The sequence below is a fragment of the Saccopteryx leptura genome, chromosome 13, assembly GCF_036850995.1.
Source record: "Saccopteryx leptura isolate mSacLep1 chromosome 13, mSacLep1_pri_phased_curated, whole genome shotgun sequence".
NCBI classification, from domain to species: domain Eukaryota; kingdom Metazoa; phylum Chordata; class Mammalia; order Chiroptera; family Emballonuridae; genus Saccopteryx; species Saccopteryx leptura.
Window position 1 is genome coordinate 39,933,992 of NC_089515.1, and position 22,634 is coordinate 39,956,625.

General features: G+C 44.6%; 1 protein-coding gene across 1 annotated transcript in view; it reads left to right on the top strand.

Moving 5' to 3' along the window:
* ADAMTSL3 (ADAMTS like 3) overlaps window positions 1-22,634 on the top strand; it is a 251,753-nt gene that overhangs the window by 98,082 nt on the left and 131,037 nt on the right. Inside the window, exons 6-7 of the mRNA XM_066355569.1 lie at window positions 5,783-6,019; window positions 12,794-12,920. Coding sequence (XP_066211666.1) covers window positions 5,783-6,019; window positions 12,794-12,920 — 364 coding nt within the window. The remainder of the gene's footprint in view (window positions 1-5,782; window positions 6,020-12,793; window positions 12,921-22,634) is intronic.

Below are 22,634 nucleotides of genomic sequence, written 5' to 3' on the forward strand. Positions count from 1 at the left end.
TTGATATCTGTATACACTACAGTATGCTCACCACCAGGAGTCTAGTGTCCACCGTCACCAAATGGTTGACCCCCTTTCCCCATTGCACCCTTCCCTTCTCCCACCCCTCTCTCTCCTACCCCACCAGGCTGGCTATGTAACCAGAGTGGACTATATTCTTCTTTTGTGCTCTTCACGCATTTAACTCAGGCCAAGCCAATAAAGTGTATTTGAGAAATAAGTGTTGTCTTGAATTTAACTGATATCAAGAAATGTTTCTTGAGGAAAGGGAAGCAGGAGAATGTCTGGCATTCAAACTTCCTAAACCTCTTCTAAACTACACTGCTCACGAAAATGAGGGGAGCAGGGAAGGTGCAGATGCTCCAGTACTTTCAGCCTTTTGTATAGTGCATTTTCACTAATGAAATAAAAGTTGGTTTTGCATCTCATTTGCATAATTGAACAACTTTCTTTGACTTGTCATTTGCTTTTTTTCGGTTCTTGTTTAATTAAAAAAATACTTTTTTTTAATCGCTATATTTTCATTTTGAAATATCCTCTAATTTTTGTGAGCAGTATATTTAACATACAAGAATCCTTAGACTGACCCAGGGCATGGGACCCAGCTGAACTAGACCCACAGGCTTAGTGTTGACATAAGTAAAGGAAACCATTTACTATAAGTAGTCAGTGTGCTACCAGATTACTAGAAAGCAGTAGCACATAACAAGATACTTGTTACTCTGGACACGGCCTTGGCTCTGTCATGTTCCAGTTGTGAGTCTGGGCTGGTGACTACAGACTTGCTACGTCCCAGTTTTCTCCATTCATAGAGATAAGAGAAATGGTCATCCTGACCTGTCTAGCTCAAAGGGGTAGAGAATGGACGTCAGTGAGACTCCTTGGCCGACCACAAGGCACCATCCAGACACAAGGCTGTCTCGGCCAGGGGCCATCGTTGTTAGTCACGCCCACTCAGATTAGCTCAAGACACATGGAATTCACTGGACGATGTGTGGATGTTTAATATCATTTTGGCCTGTGCACCCCTTCAGGGACGGAACCCAGGAATCAGGATGTGAGGAAGCCACCTAACGGAATTCCTTCCATTGGAACCCGTGGCTATCACCTTCCCCTCTAATTCATTCTTTGCTGGGGGACCGGCTCACTTTGCTTCCACCTGCATCTCCTAAAACAAATGGCAGCCCAGCCTCAGAGCGATGTGCGTGTTCGGCTCGGGCTCTGTTTTTTGCAAATCCAAATTCATGGGGAAGACGCACATGGCGTGGGCCAGATGCTTGCTTGGGACAGTCAGCGGGGGCCAGGGAGGCTGGGTCACATTCACAAATCTGGCCACCATTTCAGCAAGAACTAAGGTTAGGCAGGCCCCTTAGCCTGTCTTCCATCGGTCAACCCTTGTTAAGTTTGTGAAACTACAGTGTGCTTGCCGTACCTGTGAACTTAAAAGTGCAAGCAGTTGTTTTTTTGTTTTTTGTATTTTTCTGAAGCTGGAAACGGGGAGACAGTCAGACAGACTCCCGCATGCGCCTGACCGGGATCCACCCGGCACGCCCACCAGGGGCGATGCTCTGCCCACCAGGGGGCGATGCTCTGCCCCTCCGGGGCGTCGCTCTGCCGCGACCAGAGCCACTCTAGCGCCTGGGGCAGAGGCCAAGGAGCCATCCCCAGCGCCCGGGCCATCTTTGCTCCAATGGAGCCTTGGCTGCGGGAGGGGAAGAGAGTGACAGAGAGGAAGGGGGGGTGGAGAAGCAAATGGGCGCTTCTCCTATGTGCCCTGGCCGGGAATCGAACCCGGGTCCCCGCATGCCAGGCCGATGCTCTACCACTGACAAGCAGTTGTTTTTACCCTTCTCTCTTATACCCTTTGGCTTGGGTTTCAAAGAGTCTGATATAAGGGAAGCTGAACACCATTGAGGGAAGAGGAGTCTATGTAATTTTATCAACTGATGACCCTTCCCTGTGGCCAGATGGCAGTCACAGTCCTCATTCTGAGAGAAAGGTTGTCCAGTTTCCGCCTTCTTCAATTTGACTCTTTCTTCCATAGGTGTGACCAGGGTTTGAGATGTGGTCTTGCTAAAACGAGAAGAATGTGGGCCCAGTATAGGCTTTTGGGATGATTCTCAGCAAACGAATACAATTAATCCCAGAAGAAAGTTTATTTATTGTGTTTTATTTATTTCCTACCAACTTCCAAAAAGAATTTGAGTTTATAGAGGCATAAACACAGTAAGATATAAAAGTCAAGTAGTAAAAAAGGGAGAAATGGAAGAAATTAAATTTTAAAATTCTGGCTGATTATTTATTATTTATGAAAAAAATGCAGTTAAATGTCTCCCTTGCATTATGCATCAAAATAAATGTCAGATGTGACAAAGGGTTAAATATAATTGGGGTTAGGGAATATGGTCATTAATATTGTAGTGACTGTGTTGGGTCCCAGATGAGTACTAGACTTAGGGTGATCACTTCGGAAGGCATATAAATATCTAGACCAGGGGTCTCAAACTCAACTCAGCATGTGGGCCGCAGAGCAAGATCACAGCCGTTTGGCGGGCCGCACTAGGTCTACAAAAGGCAACTGTTATGCAACACTTTTCTCACTGTAGTTGAAAACAAAAAAAAATCAGTACAACAAGCACAATTGTACATGCAGTTTACTCAGTGTCTCAAAACAACCAGAAACTGTAGTTCGCATCACAACTGCTGTTAACTAAGCTAATATCTAGCTAGGATGCTAGAGAAATGAAAAATACAAGTAGGCCCCTAGGCTTACTTAATTTTATCCAAAATATTTTGAACTTCGTGGATTAGTCTGCGGGCCGCACAAAATTGTTCGGCGGGCCGCGAGTTTGAGACCCCTGGTCTAGTCACTAGGGTGGACACCTGAAACTAATATAATATTGAATCTCAACTGTACTTGAAAAATGAATTAAAAAATATATACTTGTTGAATATAAATGAATGAGAAAAATACCTCTGTTCTTAGGGTGAGGAGGAAAGCGTTTCCAAGTTCATTCATAAGGAAAAGACATGTTAAAAGGCAATCTTACTAGAGCTGACTACATAAAAATTTAAATCTTCTTGACTTCACAAAGCACTAAAAACAAAATTAAATGGGGAAAATATTTCTTTCTTCCTTTCCTTTTTTTTTAACCCTTTGAGTAGTGAGTTTTTTGTTAACCCTTTAAGTGAGGACGTACATGAATGTTCGTCCTACTCAAAGGGTTAATGTGAGAGGAGAGGAGATAGACTCCTGCATGCACCTGTGGGGATCCACCTGGCAGCCCCCATCTGGGGTTGATGCTTGAATCAACCGTGCTATCTTCAACACCTGGGGCCAACACTCAGACCAGTAGAGCCACTGGCTATGAGAGGGGAAGAGAGAAAGAAGGGGGAGAGGGAGGGGAAGAGAAGTAATGGTTGCTTCTCATTTGTGCCTGACCGGGGATCGAACCCAGGATGTCCACACGCCAGGCTGACACTGTATCCACTGAGCCAACGATTCAGGGCTGGGAAAATATTTCTAATCCAAGTAAGAGAAAGTTGATAATTTCACTGTGAAGGGTAATAGTTTTATCTGTTAAAAAATAATAAAAAGATATTCCAACAGATATATTAAGGACAGAAAACAAGACATTTTTGAAAAATTAATATGAGCACATAGACATGAAAATATATCAAACCTAAATAATTAAAAGGAAATGGAAGTTAAAACAATTCAATTTTACATAATACTTATGATTGGAAAAGTGTTTAGAAAATTATAACATCAAACTTAGAAGCAGTATTGAGAAAAGAGAACTTATGTAACCTGACGATATTAATAAGGTCTTCCTGGAGGATGGTTTCACAATATTTTTTTAAAAGCCTATAAAACACACTCATTTCCTCAGAAATTTTATTTCCAGAAATTTGTCCTTGGGAAATAATCAAGGATTTGTGTGAAGATTTAGGCATAGGAATCTTTGCTATTTATTCTTTTCTTTTTATTGAAACTATTTTTCAAAATTTTTACAGTGAACTTTTATTACTTTTGTAATAAGAAAAACTATAAAGTAATATTTTGCCTTTCTCTACATGTTTTCTTTAATTGAGAAGTTTCTATTCAATTATAGGTAGTTCCTGGGTTATGAACGAGATAGGTTCTATAGGTTTATTCTCTTTTTTTTTTTTTTTTTTTGTATTTTTCTGAAGTTGGAAACGGGGAGGTAGTCAGACAGACTCCTGCATGCACCCGATCGGGATCCACCCAGCATGCCCACCAGGGGGCGATGCTCTGCCCACCCGGGGCATCACTCTGCCATAATCAGAGCCATTCTTGCGCCTGAGGCAGAGGCCACAGAGCCATCCTCAGCACCTCGGGCAAATTTTGCTCCAATGGAGCCTTGGCTATGGGAGAGGAAGAGAGAGACAGAGAGGAAGGAGAGGGGGAGGGGTGGAGAAGCAGATGGGCGCTTCTCCTGTGTGCCCTGGCCGGGAATCGAACCCGGGACTTCTGCACGCCAGGCCGACGCTCTACCACTGAGCCAACCGGCCAGGGCCTCTATAGGTTTATTCTTAAGTTGAATTTGGGTGTGAGTTGAAACAACTACATTTACCTATTAAATGCAAGTTAGGCAGATGTTTGTCTTAACATAGTATTTATTTTTACCTTTCTGTGCATAGAGATACTTAAACATTTTCAAACCTACAGAACCTTATCTCGTTCATAACCTGGGGACGGCCTGTAATTAATTCCCATTAAATGGGAAGCTTGCACTCAGTATTGAAGAGTAAAGTAACATTTTTGTCATCCAGTGTCTTGCTTTAGAAATATCTGATGGGAGGGATCAGTAAAATATCCTTGAGTCATCAGGACTTGTACAAACACTTTTTACTATTATTATGAGAGCCTCCTAGGGCAGTTACTTAGAACATATGTGCTTTTGTTGTGGACGGGATTAGAAAAAGCTACACCATCTCCTCCCATCCTAGCCAGTTGGATCCAGCACTTGGTTCCAGTGAAGAGATGGCCGGGGATCTGGGAACCAGGGAGGAAAGACAGATGGATTAAACAATGACAAACACAAAAACAAAGAAATGAACACAAGGTCTCACAAAGCACGGCACTTTGGGACCATGCAAAGTAGAGCCAGCTCATCCTTCACGTGGAAATGGCTCCTAAGGTCTGGGTGATAATTCATATTCCCAACAAAGACCTTTAGTCACCTGGAAAGATGAAAAGCAGATTGGTCCGATTGTTGGCCCCGGGAGCTGAAGATAGCTTGATTGGTCCTAGCGTCAGCCCTGGCCACTGAGGAGAGCTCAGTTGATTTGAGCGTCCACCCCAGACAGGTTGCCGGGTGGATCCCAGTCAGAGCACATGTGGGAGTCTGTCTCTCTGTCTCCCCTCCTCTCACTTAAAACAAACAAACAAAAAATAATAAGGGGACTTAGTAAGGTATATGAAAACGTACATCCAAGATGTACATCCAAGATGACTCAAGGACAGAGCAAAATTTGGCATCTACACAGTGTAAGTTTTAATTATTTAGGAAACGCACCTGGGTTGGAGAGGGATCAGAAAAAACAGCGTGATCCCCTGGATGCCTTATTATTGTGGAGGTTCTGCGGAATTCCACAGCTGCAGGTTCACTTTTGAATTTGTAGAAGGAATGAGGTGACTCCGATGAGAGAGGCCTAGGTGGGGTGTGGTCTCACCGGACTCCGGTGGACGGGTTCAGCCTCCCGTAGGCCCGTCTCATTGGGTGACGTGCATGTGGCCCTTTTTCTCCGCCTCCAGGACTGCCCTCCCGACGCGGAGGACTTCAGAGCCCAGCAGTGCTCTGCCTACAATGACGTGCAGTATCAGGGTCGTTACTACGAGTGGCTTCCATGGTACAATGACCCCACCGCACCCTGCACGCTCAAGTGTCATGCACGGGGACAAAACTTGGTCGTAGAGCTTGCACCCAAGGTCCTGGATGGAACACGCTGCCACACGGACTCCCTGGACATGTGCATCAGTGGCATCTGTCAGGTAAGCCACGCCTGCTCCCCCTTCCCCGGGCTCCCGGAAGTACCACGCCCTCTCAGTAAAGGGAATCTGTTTCTTCTTCCCTTTTGTTTGTGCACATGAAGTCTTGTTTTTGTTTTTTTATTTTATTTTATTTTATTTTTATTTATTTATTTATTTTTTGTATTTTTCTGAAGCTGGAAACGGGGAGAGACAGTCAGACAGACTCCCGCATACGCCCGACTGGGATCCACCCGGCACGCCCACCAGGGGCGGCGCTCTGCCCCTCCGGGACGTCACTCTGCCGCAACCAGAGCCACTCTAGGGCCTGGGGCAGAAGCCAAGGAGCCATCCCCAGCGCCCGGGCCATCTTTGCTCCAATGGAGCCTTGGCTGCGGGAGGGGAAGAGAGAGACAGAGAGGAAGGAGGGGGTAGGGGTGGAGAAGCAAATGGGCACTTCTCCTATGTGCCCTGGCCGGGAATCGAACCCGGGTCCCCCGCACGCCAGGCCGATGCTCTACTGCTGAGCCAACCGGCCAGGGCCAAAGTCTTGTTTTTGATCATTGTAATATAAAATTTTTTTCAAGAGTATTTCTCGCCTTTTGAATTGTTTAGCTTATTTAAATTAGTTAAATTTTTGCCCACGTAGAATCCAAGATTGCCATGTGAAATCTCACGGTTCGTCTAGGCCAGTGGTTCTCCAACTGGGAAGCTCATCAGAATCACCTGATGGACTGTAGAGGCCCAGCAGCGGGGGCCCTGCCCACGGTTGCTGACCTGGCGTTGCTGGGCTAGGCCTGAGAATTTGCATTTTTAGCCAGTTCCTGGGAGGTGCTGACACTGGGTCTAGGGACCCCACTTGGAGAACCACTGCTTTGGAAGGTTAATAATATTGCTAGGTTCTCTGAGCCTTTTAATTCATTGTTTTACTAAAGTTAAGTCACTGTCTTGAGTCTGTAGGAGCAGCGACTGATTGGCTGAAAATTGAGCATGAATGCATTCTAAGAAAATTCTCAGAGTGGTTTTTGCAGAGCGGTGATGAGCGTGACTGAGACAGACCCTGTATGGCTGTAACGGGGGTGAGGGTTCAGGATCCTGCGAGGGGTTGTTGAGATCGTGTGGAGATGGAGAAAGACAGGATTCTACCTCCATTTCTTTTATTTCTGGGGGGGGGGGGATTTAAAATAACAAATGGCTAGTATTCCATCTACCCTGCTATGTTCAGATCAACACAGTAGTAACAAGAGCAGGTGAACAATCTAACCACCTCTGTCAGACACAACTGGGCCTCGTGGATGTCAGGCTCAGACATGAAGCACGATCTTTCTCCTCAGACTAACTTCTTCCTTCATCCAGAAAATGAACTCCAGCTGCTTACTGCAGATCTCTGGAATCATTCTGGATTCTTCTCTTTTTTTTTTTTAGGTGAGAGGACGGGAGATAGTGAGGCAGATTTCCACATGAGCCCCGACTGGGATCCACCCAGCAGCCCCATCTGGGGCTGATGCTGGAGTATTGAGCTTTTTTAGCACCTGAGGCCAATGCTTGGATTACCCAAGCTATCCTCAGCACCTGGGGCGACACTCGAACCAATCTAGCCACTGGCTGCAGGAAGAGAAGAGAGAAAAGAAGGAGAGAGGAAGGAAAGGAGAAGCATATGGTTGCTTCTCCTATGTTCCCTGACTGGGGATCGAACCCAGGATGTCCACATGCCAGGCTGATGCTCTATCCACTGAGCCACCGGCCAGGGCCAGGCAGGATTCTTCTCTTTTGATGTGTACGTCTAATACACTGCCAAGTCCAGTCAAACCTACCTTCAAAGTCTATTTAGAACTCACCATTACTTTCCGCTACCACTGACTTCTTAATCTAAGCCTCCACCACCTGCCCTGACCTTAACTTCACTAATACCCTTCTGACCAGATGTCTCAGCTTCCATACTGTCCCTCTCAGACCCATTCTCCAAACAGCAGCCAAAGCAATTCTCTCCCTCTCTCGTTCTCTTTTGGCTGGGAAATACACTCTTTATCTTTATTCATTTATTTTAAACTATAGTTGACATACAATATTGTATTAGTTTCAGGTATACAACATAGTGATTTGACATCTATATGCCTCACAAAGTCATCACCACAATAATTCTAGTAACAACCTGTCACCACAAATAGTTATGATGTTATAATTAACTGTGTCATCTACGGTGCTCCAAAATGATTGTCTTAAAACATAACAATTGTTTGTCACTCCTCCCACCAGAATCCCTCAATAGCTGGGCATCGCAGTGATAGTGAAACCAAGAACCTTGCTTGTCTTTCCAGACTCTTCCTAAACTCTTCTCTCCTCTTCCTCACCGTGTATGTATATATGTATTGGTTTTGTGAGCGAGACAGGAAGGGAGAGAGATGAGAAGCATCAACTCATAGTTGCAGCACCTTAGTTGTTCATTGACTGCTTTCTCGTATGTACCTTGACCAGGGGCTTACGCTGAGCCAGTGACCCCTTGCTCAAGCCAGCAACCTTGGGCTTCAAGCCAGTGACCAAGGGATTATGTCGATGATCCCATGCTCAAGCCAGATGAGCCCAAGCTCAAGCCGGCAACCTCAGGGTTTCAAAAGTAGGACCTCGTGTCCCAGGTCGACACTCTATCCACTGCACCACCACCAGTCAGGCAACCTCACTTTTTCTTAAAATAGACTTATTTTTTAAAATTCACAGCAAAAGTGAGTGGAAGGTACAGGGACCCCCATCTCCCCTCACCCCTTATGCACAGACTCCCTCACTGTCAGAATCCCGCACCAGAGGGTACATTTGTTACAGCTAATGAACCTGCATTGGCACATCATTATCGCCCAAACTATACATAAGCACGTTAGAGTTTTTACTTGTCAACAGAAGCCGTAAATCTGTATATTAATGCAAAATGTTCATTTTAAAACAACGCCTTGCTGTTCGTGACCCTGCTTTATCCATTAATAATTAAATTGTACTCCTGTACAATGCAGGCTGGATTTTCCTGCAGTAACCAGCAACCTGCAAAACTCAGTGGCTGGGAACAATTCAAGATTACTTCTGCCTAATACTGCTAGTCCAGCGTGGGTCAGCAGGGGTCGCTGCTCTTTGAGCGTCTGAGAGAGCCAGACTGAGGGAGGCTTTGTTCAGACATATTTAACTTAATTACTTATATAGTGGAAATCCTGTGACCCATGCACACTGACGGTTACCACTTCTTACAGAAGTGGTTCAGGCACGTAGACATATTTCATTGGCCAACGTCTGTCAGTGACCGCACGTAACTTCTCGGGGTGGGAAGTGCCATTCTCCCGCAGGCAGGAAGGACCGGCCAGTGAATATCCCTACGCCATAGCTCCATATGCCCTGATTTTTAAGACAAGAATGTTAGAATGCTTTCTAACATACAATCCCAATTTTCAGAGATCTCAAGTAGAACTTGACTGAAAGAAAATTTGTTTGCTTCTTGAAGGGTTAAACTGAACTTATTTGGGAAATTCATGTACATTGCTTAATCTGGAGTAATGTCAATTCTTTAGACACTTCATCTTCTTTTCACTGATGAGGATGTCATAAGCCGGAACTGTGAAATAATCCTCAGCTGAAGTGATTTATATACGAACATTTATTCCAAAAAGCACCGCTCGTATATTTTAAATATTTGTTTAGGTTATCTCCAATTTGTGTAACTTATCTTATTAAATATACGGTGGGATTCAAATTGTGTCTTATTAATTTATACTCTGCAGTGCCTGGCTCTATAGAAATTCATATTTAATAGCTGTTACTCTATTTTACTGGTATATTTATCCATTCGTGGCTTTTAAATCATTATAATTAGAGATTTTTTACTTCAGAAGATGCCACAGAAGTTGAAAACACATCAGGCAGTTTTTAGAAGTTGCTGATTGTTGATTACTATGGGATCCGAGAGCCAAAATTTGGTATTTTCTCAATTTCAAGGGCAGTTCCAGCTAATACCCTATGAATCACAGGGCAACGAAACCTTTTCAGTTATTATTTTTCTCTGATGTTTTTACGTGCTTTTTTTGGCCATAAGATTCAGATGAACTGTAACTTTTTAAAAAAATTATGAAACAAACAGAAGAGCTCAAGAAGGTGTTCGACTGCCCAAGATCTCACAAGGCCGTAAACACTCTTCAAAACAAGCCCATCCTGGCTTCTAAGCCCACGCCCTTCCTGGAAAGCCGGCAGAGAGAGGGTGGTTCTCATCGTCATGAAATGCAAAGTGCTCAGGGACCCCAATGTGTGAGGACAGGCCTTGGCCCAGGAACTGTGTGTCTGTAATTTAATAGTGGAATATTGCTCCCTTTGGAGAAAGTTGCATGGACACAACTTATTCATTGATTGAATCCCGACCTTGCAAGCGTGTTTCCAAAATCAATCACTCTTAAGTTGTTCCACATGTACTTGTAAATAGTAATAGTAATATCACTGGGTTCTTTGTCATCCATCTGCTGATACTAAAAGTGAAGAAGGTGTAGCGGGCTGTTAAGATTTGGGTGTTGGATGACCTGGGCTTAAAACCATTACTGACATGATACGCTAACTGTGTGATGTCGGAAAGTCATTTAACCGCAGTCACATTCAGATGCCTTATTTGTAAAGCAGAGATAAGAGGTATCAAGTATATTATAAGCTTGCTATGAAGATTGAATGAAGTAATGTCTGTAATGTGCTTGGCACAACGTCAGGCACATGGCAAGCATTCAATAAAAATCAACTATCGCTATTAACATTTTATTGCTCTCTTTCTAAAAATCATATCATTGGGATGAAAGGATCTTTAAAGTCACTGGGTTCAGCTACTCATCAAATCATTTGATTCCCAGTTTCCCCACCAAGACATCTCCCGGCGCGTGGCAGAGTACTTATAGTATAGTCGAACACCTCTGACTTTTCAAACTTTCTCATAGTGAGTTAAATTAGCCTTCAACCTGTAGCTTTCACCATTTGGAAAGACACAGAGCCCATGGAAACCCTTCCTCCCTGACAGCCTTGTGCGAATTTGAAAATATCTCGAGTTATAGGCTTTTGCTTGAACTTCTTTGGAACTTTTTTCTAACTCTCCTTGAAGCTCTCACTTGATCATTCCCCTTCCCTTCAACACCAGAGTTTTGGAAAGAATAGTCTACAGGTGGTTTCAACTTCCTCCAGTTTTCTATTCTCTTCAGTGCGGTGGATGTGGTGTCTGATTCGGCCTCTCCCCGTGTGGAGGCACTGGGGTCTCTGCCCCGGAGTCAGAACACAATGAAAAACAGATCATGAAACTGACCCCCTTTCACTGAGCCCTTTCTAATGTTCTAATCACTGTCCTGAGAGTTTCACTTATATTTTCTCATTTAATACTCACTAGACCTTATGTGAAGTACATATTATTATCCCTATTTTCCTCTTCGAGGAAAATGTTTCTTAAAGTTTGAATTGTTCAACATCCTACAACGAGAAAGGGGTAGCTGACTGGTCAGGTTTTCTCTGTGGACTGTCTGCCTCCTAAGTCCATTATATACTTTTAAACACCAGATAAATAAATACAAGTAAAATGAGTAGTGAGTGTGGGGAGGTAGAGATAAACTATCACATTAGTTAATGTCATTGGGAATACTATATAAATGACACATTTGTGAAATAAGAAATATAAGACATAGCCCTTTTTCTCATGTAAGAAGCTCACAATCCAACAAATATGATACATATGTATGCACAAATAACTCAAAAAAATCATAAGTCACAGGAGCCTGAAAGACCGGAGTAGAAGCATATTCTATATGAAACCTCTCTCATTCACTTATTTTTTATATTTTAAAACTTGTATATAAAACAAATGTATAGATACAATGACATAGATGTGGAGATATGTAAGTATAGGTATTCATAATGATAAAGAGAAGGAGGTATTACGATATATCATACATTGAGGCCCTGGCCAGCTGACTCACTGGTTAGAGCATCAGCCAGTATGCGGACATCCCGGATTTGCTCCCTGGTTAGGGCACACAGGAGAAGTGACCATCTGCGTCTCTTCCTTCCCTCTTCCTCTTCTCTCTCTCTTCCCTTCTTGCAGCCAGTAACTCGATTGCTTCAAGCATTGGCCCTATGTGCTGAGGAAAGCTCAACCGGTCTGAGCATCAGCCCTAGGTGCTGAGAATAGCTTGGTTGATTTGAGCATCAGCCCTAGATGAGGGTTGGTGGGTGGATCCTGCTTGAGGCGCATGCAGGAGTCTGTCTCTGTATCTCCTCTCACTTAAAAAAAAAAAGATATAGAGAATATAGGGAGATATGGCTATATAGATGATGAGATGCAGGTATGTGGAGATTGAGATAAAAACAAAGAAATAAAGATATTTAAAACTATGGACCAAAGGTTATGCATTGACTTCAGGATAGTGGTTGTTTGGGGAGGAAATGGGAGAAAAGGACCAGGGTAATGGGAGGAAGAAAGGGAAGAGGTGGGGAGAGGGAGAGAGGAAATATTATCTGTAAAGTTCCACTCATTTTACACACACAACAATATCTAAAAAATATAAATAGAATAAGAATGGGGAGCATGAGTGGACAGCTTCAATTCTTCACTTTTAATTATTTGGGTCTTTGAATAGAACCATGTTAAAGTCTAAAGTTTTACGTTATTCATAGTTTTAAAAGCTGTGTTCTCACAAAAGAGAACCAACTCAAACATTTAAGAAGGATCACCCCATAAATGCGAAAGGAGTCAGGTTCTGCCCCCTGGGTTCTCCCCGGGTCCTGACGCCCTGCTCTGTGTCGCAGGCCGTGGGCTGTGACCGGCACCTGGGAAGTCGGGCCAAGGAGGACAACTGCGGGGTCTGCGCAGGCGACGCCTCCACCTGCAGGCTTGTGCGGGGACAATCCAAGTCACAAGTGTCTCCTGAAAAAAGTAGGTTTCAACCCCATACCGTGGTATCATAAAACAAAATGTGCTCGCTTGTCTGGTACTAGAATAACGTTTTCCTCATGCTACGCTTTTGAGTTGGAAAGTATTGTACTTCCGACCGGTTTCCTGCAAGTCAAATATCTTTTGAAAACTGTCTATAAAATTTTTGTTCCTGTTACTTCTTCCAAAAGTCCCTGTTTCTCTGAACCTTTTGCAGCACAGTGTATTGACTATTTAAAAATATTTCCCAATTTTTTTTTCCGTCAACCATGAAGTACTCATTTCTTTTACTTGCCTCCCTTCGATTGCTAACAAGGTAGGAAATATTGTCATTGTTGCTCATGTTTGCTGTTTAATTTTTTAGTAGCGACTGTGGTCATCCACTCGTTTTCCTGATTGGATGTTTGCTTCCCTGTGTGAACTTTTGCTGTTTCACGCATGTGAACCTTTTAGTCGTTACATGTATTGTAAATATTGCTTTCCATTTGTCATTTGACTCTAAACATGATTTCTGTCTTTAGGAACAAGAGTTTCCAAATTTTATATATTCAGAAATGTCCATGCTTTCATTTCAGTAATATCTGCTTTTTGTAATCCTTTCAACGTGGGCTTTGTGGACACCGGTCTTTCTCTCCAACTCAGCACTAACATTGTGGACCAAAAGCTCCTACAGCCAAGCTGTGAACAGGCAGGCATGGCTGAGTTTCAATAAAACTTTATTTACAAAATAGGCTGCAGGCTGCATTTGACCCTCCGGTTGTACTTTGCTGACCTCTGCCTTAGAGGAGTCAACAGATGTTGATCATGGCAAGAACAATATCACGGAAGCCAATTCCAAAGAAGCTCTGAAAAGGAGGGAGCAGGCAGCCACGCTAAATGCTGTAGATCAAGTGGGATAAGGGACCCCAAATTTCTCTTCAGCAGTTGGAAGATCACTTGTGACCTTAGCAAGAGTGGTTTCAATGAATTTTGGGCTGAAACCAAAGCCTGATTTCAGTGGTCTGATGAATGAACAGAAGGTGAGAATAGAGAAAAGGGTTCTCCCTGAACGAAAGTAAGCTGCACGCCCACCACAGGTCAGGAGCCGGAGTTAACATTGACCTGGGAGCCCTGGCCAGATAGCTCAGTTGGTTAGAGCTTTGTCCCAAAGCACAGAGGTTGAGGGTTCAATTCCCAGTGAGTGCACATATAGGAGCAGATCAATGTTCCTCTCTCTATTAAAAAAACAAACAAACAAATAAATAAAAGAAGTGTGGGAATTTCATTAGAAAAAGATGTTGCCCTACCACAGTCCAAAAGAGATTAGAAATTGAGGTAATTCTAAATGAACTTAGGTAGAAGCTGAGTGAAATTGGGGCAAGAAATTGTTTTGGGTTTTTTTTTTTTTGATAAGTGTACAGAGGAGGCCCTGGAATGGAAGGGGGGTAGGGTGGAGTGTAGAGTTGGCTAACGGGTCTCTACCTGTTTGTACCTCTTGGCAAGATAGTTCTCTCTCTCTCTCTCTCTCTCTCTCTCTCTCACACACACACACACACACACACACACACACACACATTGACTCTCAATTTATAAATTATAGATCTTTTTTGAAAAATCAATCAAAAGTTAGCCATTTTCTCTCCACGAAAACGCACGTCTTCCCATAAGCTCCAAATTTGCCCATCTGATTTGGGGGGGGGGGATTTCAGACCCCTGATGCCAGTTCAGAACATTCCAGGTTACGAGCCCCTAAAAACCTAATGCCTTTGATTGATTGATTTCTGCAAAGACAGTGCGACCGGACTGAGCAGACAGACCCTTGAATGCAGCGGCTGAAGTGACCTGGTCAAAGCCGTGGGCTTCCCGCAGGCATCACCAGATTCTGTACATGGGTTTGAATGCAGCGGCTGAAGTGACCTGGTCAAAGCTGTGAGCTTCCCGCAGGCATCACCAGATTCTGTACATGGGTTTGAATGTAGCGGCTGAAGTGACCTGGTCAAAGCTGTGAGCTTCCCTCAGGCATCACCAGATTCTGTACATGGGTTTGAATGCAGCGGTTGAAGTGACCTGGTCAAAGCTGTGAGCTTCCCGCAGGCATCACCAGATTCTGTACAAGGGTTTGAATGCAGCGGCTGAAGTGACCTGGTCAAAGCCGTGAGCTTCCTGCAGGCACCACCAGATTCTGTACAAGGGTTTGAATGCAGCGGCTGAAGTGACCTGGTCAAAGCCGTGGGCTTCCCGCAGGCACCACCAGATTCTGTACAAGGGTTTGAATGCAGCGGCTAAAGTGACCTGGTCAAAGCCGTGGGCTTCCCGCAGGCACCACCAGATTCTGTACAAGGGTTTGAATGCAGCGGCTGAAGTGACCTGGTCAAAGCCGTGGGCTTCCCGCAGGCACCACCAGATTCTGTACAAGGGTTTGAATGCAGCGGCTGAAGTGACCTGGTCAAAGCTGTGAGCTTCCCACAGGCATCACTAGATTCTGTACATGGGTGCCGGGGCCAGGGCTGGAGTCAGCATGGGTTCCTGCCCGCGAGGAGGCATGGTGCCTCCAGGGCTCACTTTCCTCAACAGCCCCTTCATGTCTGTTGCTGCTCTGGAGCTGGCCCAGAAGCCGACGTTGGCTGGGATTTTCCACGGGCCATATGGAATCACTTTCCTGTAATCATGCTTTGTGTGAAAGAAATGTGGGAAGTGAGGCCATGTCTCTCCCTGACTGTGCATCACCAGCCCCGCAGCGCCCACGAAGCTCCTAGTTGCCACCTCGCCAAGCCACCATTCCTAAATCACATCCCTGGGACGTGCACTGAGTGAGGACATGGCAGAGAGAGGATCCTGGCGCCTCCCGCTCCAGAGACACTGCGCAAGGCTGCTCACCGGCTGTCACTGCCTTTGGTGCAGTGAGGCTGGTTCAAGGTGGAACAGCCTGAAGCCAAAGCCTCCGCTATGAGAAAAATCAGAAGCCCATCCAGATACAACACATCAATTTCCTGTGCAGAGGCAGGAGGAGAGGGACTGAGCTAACAACTGGCATAAACAGCTCTGGATGTTGGAACCCGCAAGGGGACTAGAGGCCACTCAGTGTTTAAAGAGAGAAAACTCTAAAAACAGCAACGAGGAAGTAGACACGTTGATTTGGAGAGTCTTGGCTTGGTGCTGAGGGACTTAGTTGCATTTCTGGGTTTGTTTCTTATTTAGATCTTATCCCATCAGGGCACACATGCTTGAGGCAAATAAATTGGCTCGGCTTGTCTGGTCTGTGCTCTTGCACATTTTTACCTGGTGGCAACTAAGTGCCAGTGGTACCTATTGCTACAGGAATGTCGAAGTGCAGCCTGGAACACCTGCATTTCACTCAACATTTGACATTATGACAATAACCACACCTTCTTACAAAGCATCCCAGCCTTGGCCAGTGGCTCAATGGATAAAGCGGCAGCCCAGTGTATGGACATCCTGGGTTTAATTCCTGGTCAAGGTGCATAGGAGAAACGACCTGCTTCTCCCCCTTCCTTTTCCCTCTTCTTTCCCTCTTCCCCTCATGCAGCCAGTGGCTTGTGGTCCTCGTTACTGGTGATAGCTCCGTTGGAACGCGTCAACCTCAGATGCTAAAATTAGCTCGGTACTCAAGCATCGACCCCAGATGGAGTTGCCAGGTGGATCCCGGTTGAGCACATGTGGGAGTCTGTCTCTCTGTCTCCCCTCCTCTCACCTTAAAACAAAACAAAACAAAAAACAACGCATCTCTTGGTACTCCCAGCAACAATAGAGTCCCCGGCTAGGTGAACGTGGGGCTGTCTCACATGGTGATTGTTAGGACATTTCCTCGTCATACCCTGCCTGTTCATTTCTTTGACTGCCACTCCCAAAAATAAATGTAACTTATCCCATGACAAGGAGGACTGTGTCAGCTAGACCCTCTGTCTTCTCATGTCATCTCTTCCTGCCTCCCCACTCATTTTTCTAGGGCAAGATCCTGAGTGGTAATACGCCAGAACCATGGTGGTAAAGGAATATTCAAACCAAAGACCCTGCTCATCTGAATGGGGTATTCTTCTCAGTTTAATTCAACAAGAGAGATCATGACACGGAATACAGATCCTGGAACTGGACGAGAGCCCTGGTCCTCTTTCCCTAATTTTTCTCATGATTGTGTATGTCTCCGTGTCCTCTGCATGAAGAGAAATAAGATAAAAATAACACACAGACCCTACTGAGAAGGAATGTTGGAGATTCTGTTTTTCTCAGAGTGGCCAGACGAACCATGAACTCCCGGCTTAAAACCTCACAAGGAGTTTGCCTTGCACTTGGGCTAAAATCTACATCCCTTCCCATGACCTTCAAAATTTTGCGTCATCTGGCTCCTGTATTAGCTTCTGTGCTGCCATTCTGCCCCATGTAAACTAGCCTTCAGTCTAGTGCTTTCTCGAAGAGTCTAGAACGCCTGGTGCGGCCCACCCTCCCCACCCCATGGGCCTTTGCAACAGCGAGTCTCCGGATGAAGCTGCCTTTCTCAGCTGTTCACGTGGTTCTTGAGCTCAAGTGTCACCTCAATGAGGCTTTCTTAGACCAATGGCCTGAACAGTCTGCCCTTCTCTTTTCTGTTTATTTCCTGCTCCCCCCCCCTTTTTTTTTGCAAGAAATAATGATATCCTTTATTTAGTGTCCTAATTGCTCTCTCCCATCAGTCAGGCATTACAAGAGGGGACACCATGTCTATTTAGCAATTCCATGTTGCCAGTTTCCCAGATGACTCTGAGATGTACCTTTGGCCAACATCTCTGCTTTTCAGCCTCTGCTGTCCCTGCTCGGGAGAAAAATAACTGCCACCTACCCTTCCACATTCCTGGCTGAAACCCTCCTGGAATAAAAAGACAGATGAACAAGAAAAAAATTAATTTATTCATGTTAGGTATGTATGGACCAGAGCCCCCCCAAAGGTAGGAGACTTAAGAAAGTAGCCAAAGGCCTGACCTGTGGTGGCGCAGTGGATAAAGCGTCGACCTGGAAATGCTGAGGTCGCCGGTTCGAAACCCTGGGCTTGCCTGGTCAAGGCACATATGGGAGTTGATGCTTCCAGCTCTTCCCTCCTTCTCTCTCTCTGTCTCTCTCTCCTCTCTCTGTCTGTCTGTCTCTCTCTCTGCCTCTCTCACCCTCTCTCTCTCCTCTCTAAAAAAAAATGAATAAATAATTTTAAAAAATTAAAAAAAAAAAAGAAAGTAGCCAAAGGAGGACACTTTTAGAGAAAAACAAACAAAAGCTGAATTGGTAAAGAATTGACAAGACAAAGGAGTCTAGGCTTGGAGTAGTAAGATGCTGAAGAAGTAACTCAGTTTGTTTATACAGCCTTCTTGGCCCTAAATTCTGTGTCTGATGATAGTGACACCTTCCAATACCCTCCTCCCATGGGAAGGGTTTCTGTCCCATGGGAGATGTGCCTCCTTTCAGAGGGACAAGAAGGATCTGAGGGTGCTTCTTTCCGTGACTGTTTCTGAAGTTCCTTTAAGTCAGAATATTCAGTATGCCAAAGTGGCCTATTTTGGTGTGACATTCTGAACCCACACATTCTACTACAGAGTCAGAAGGCAAGTGATCATTTAATCCTCACTGGCCTCTCGATTCCTGATATGAAGGCCAGTACGAGGAACTGCATCACAGTGCTGGGGAATAACTGGGCAGAATGTGGTGAGTAGAGGCTGTGTGTAACACAGTCCCCTCTACTGCGTGCTGTCCAGAAACTCATCCTGGCACTGGGCACGGAAGCATGTGTTCCTGGGCACCCTGCCTTGACCATGCTCTTCTGTGGTAAAGGCATCTTCAGGCTGCACACGCATATACCTCCAGGGTAGGAGCAGATGTTTCTGCAGACACAAGGACTGAGGACACTCATGTGCAGATTTCACAACAGTAGATGTGCTGATGCTGCTCTGGGAAGGATGGGGGGATGCCATCGCAGGGTAGGAGCTGGTAGGAGAATGTCTTTAGCTTGCAGCCAACTCAAATCCTGCCATGTTTCTGCTCTACTTTTTTTTTCTTAAGTGAGAATGGGGAAGATACAGAGACAGACTCCCGCATGCGCCCTGCCCAGGATCCATTCAGCAACCCCCATCTCAGGCCGATGCTCTGCCCATCTGGGGCCATGCTTGCAACTGAGGTATTTTTAGCACCTGAGGTGGAGGCTCCATGGAGCCATCCTCTGCACTGGGGGCCAACTTGCTCGAATCAATCAAGCCATGGCTGCAGGAGGGGGAGGAGGAGGAGGAGAGAGAGAGAGAAAGGAAGGGGGAAAGGGGAAGGAGTAGCAGATGGTTGCCTCTTCTGTGTGCCCAGACCGCGAAATTGAACCCGGGACTTCCACATGCCAGGCTGATGTTCTGCTGCTGAGCCAACTTGGCAGGGCCTGCTCTATTTTTTAAAAAAGATTAATTTTTGGTTTTTACTCTCCTATCTTTGCTCATTGGCATACTTCATGTGTCCCACCTCAATTTGCAAAAGGTGGCATATAGACAACCCTCTGGGTGTACAGTTAGTGTGGTCCCATATTTACTTCCCCTCTCTTCCCTTCCACAGTTGCCTTCTGTCCGTATGGAGCAACAGATGAACTTGAGACAAACTTGACTCCCCAACCTTTCTTCCCCGCCCCTGTTCTGCACAATGCCACACAAGCTAACCTGCTTTAACCCAAGTAGGACCAGTGGCTGTGGGGGTGTGAGGGCATGAACCGATACCATTGTTTTCCCAGTTTACAAAGTGCTTTCACACCCATTCTCTCATTTTAAAGGAAAATAAGTATTATTTGCAATGTTTCCATAGGGTTATTATTATTATTATTATTATTAGCCATAGCACTTATTCAGATACCTTGCTTTCTTTTCTAAAAACTCCTCTACTCCTTGGAAATGCGGAGTGTGTGTGTGTGTGTGTGTGTGTGTGAACCCAAATAGCAGGAGAAAATAAATGCAGTGTCAAGAAAAATAACATGAAAGACTGCTTAAGAGGAGGTTATATTCAGCAAAAGAAACCCACCAACCACATTTTTAAAAAATTTAAATAAACCCCAAAAATCAGAAATAAAACTAATGTTACCCCAGTAAATTTACTTTAAAAATGGTGAGAATGAGACTGTCAAAGCACAAGTAACTAGAAGAACATCTCTTTTCTTTATCACCAGGGCACAGATCTCTTTAGGTCTGGAGAGTTCTGGTTGGACTTTATAGGGAAAATAAATGATCTGATATAAATTCCAGTCCTTCTGGGCTGAAACTAATGTTTATTGATTAGTTAATATCGTGTGGACAATTTATTTCCTGTACATCTTGCTACTTAGCAAAGCTGTGATCTGCGGCAGGAAATGAGACATAGAAAAAGTATGACGGCCCAGGTGGACTTGAGCATTTCTGCGTGAGAGGGACGTGAATGGAAGCAAACTTAATGGGACCTTCGGTCAGCCGTGTGATTGCAAAATTGGACACATGAAACCCATGCCGTGAACGTCTGTAACAAACATACAAGTCTGGGTTAATACAATTAAAAGTTGGCCTCCCAGTCAAAGGGTTGAGTGTCATGTTTGGTTCCAACCCCAGCGCTACTGATTTGGAACTCTCTGATCTTCAGCAAGTCACTTAAACTTGCAGAACTTCAGTTTTTGTCATTGAAGAAATAGGTTTTTATTAGACTGAATGAGGTATTTATCTTGAATTACTTAGACCCTTCCCTGGGGGCATATTAAGTACTCAGCATGGTTTTAATAACTTAAATTTATCAAGACCTCATTAGACTCTCTCAACAACCCTTGGAACAAATATTCTTGTTATCCTTATTTGACTATAGCTATAAGAGGCACAGAGAAGCTAAGAAATGTGCCCATGGTCACACAGCAATTTTAAGTGGCAGAGCTGATATCCCAGCCCAGGTTGTCTGGCTGCAGAGTCTGTGATCTTAACCACCATTCCATATCACCCATCATGAGTACCCTGTGAAATTATGCAAATGACTTTAAAGAGTAAGGAAGTGGAACCCTGGAAGTTTGCACAGTGGTTAATGGTATCAAGGATCTCTTACCCCAAATTTCAATTAAAACATTTTGGGCCTGACCAGGCAGTGGCGCAGTGGATAGAGCATTGGACTGGGATGCGGAAGACCCAGGTTCGAGACCCTGAGGTCGCCAGCTTGAGCGAGGGGTTACTCGGTCTGCTGAAGGCCCGCGGTCAAGGCACATATGAGAAGGCAATCAATGAACAACTAAGGTGTCACAACACGCAATGAAAAACTAATGATTGATGCTTCTCATCTCTCTGTTCCTGTCTGTCTGTCCCTGTCTATCCCTCTCTCTGACTCTCTCTCTGTCTCTGTAAAATAAAATAAAATAAAATAAAAAATAAAACATTTTGGAAGAGTTCCAAATAATGAGTGTTAAGCAAGAACCAGTTACTACCAGCACTACCATTGTCACCACCACGATGACCACTGTCACCACCGTAACCACCATAATGACCACCATCACCATCAACAGCACCACCACCACCACTAAATCTGGGTGTTCCCAGACATGGACCTACTGTAATTAACATTATAGGATGGGGTAGAAAAGAAACCTTCTCCCCATTGGTTTTTTTTATACCATCAAAAGCCATAGTATTTACAAGCAGCCTCAGACTCGGGCCAGCGTGACTGCTCCACCTGCAAACTTGTGACATAAGCAGTTGTGAAGCATAGATGCTCCAACTGTGTTCACCATTGATGTCTCCCTCTGTCCTGGTCTCCAGCTCTGGGCCTGGCTCCAAACTGAAGGGGACTTTACCAGGGAGGCCATTTGTCTCAATTTAAAAGCCACCCGTTCTAACCAACAAGACAAAGCATGGCAGCAATATTTACAGCAGAACTAATGAACTAAATTTCAGGGAAAAAAAAACATAACAAAGGTGAGTTCTTTATATGCATTAATAAAGTCCTAAAAATTTACATCAGAATATATAAAGAAAAAAGGTCCTATAGTTACATAAGAAGAAATTGAAAGAAGTAAAATTACTATGAGATTATAACACACACTCAAAAATCAGTACAAATTACAATATACTTATTAATGCTACATTAACAGGTATATGTTGAACGTTGCATTTTGAGGGTATAGACTGTCTTTTCAAGCATTCATGAACCATATACAAAAACTGATTCTATACTAGACTCCAAAGAAGATTGCAAAAACCAAAACAAAACAAAAAAACCTCAGGAAAACAGAAAGCACCAGAAGAGGCCTCACCGAACAGCTGCATGCACCTGGCCTGTGCTTCCTCCTGATCCAGAGCGCAAGTGTCTCCTTTCTGTCCATGGCTGGTTAATCCCTCCATCTGTGTTGTGGGTTCCGCCCCCTCCGCTTCCTCAGAGGTCTCACCCCACTCATCATCCCCTCTCTCTCACCTCCTCCTTTCCCCCCACTCCTTCAATCAGGGAGAAACATGACCACATCTCTTCCATATTAACTAAGAGTATAATTTTAAAAACGTGTGCGTGCGCGCGCGTTTATGTTATGTGTGTGCGCCTGTATGTGTGTGTGTGTGTAGATGTGTGCTCGTGTGCATATATGTCTTTTGAACTATGTCTAGCCACACCCCTAGCTGCCTCCTGCTCTCTCACCCACCCCTACGGACAAGTAAGGAAAACTTGACATTTCCTGTCTCTACTCGGTCATCGTCATCTGTTTCTCAGACCACCGCCTCCTCCTATGCCTACCGCTTGACT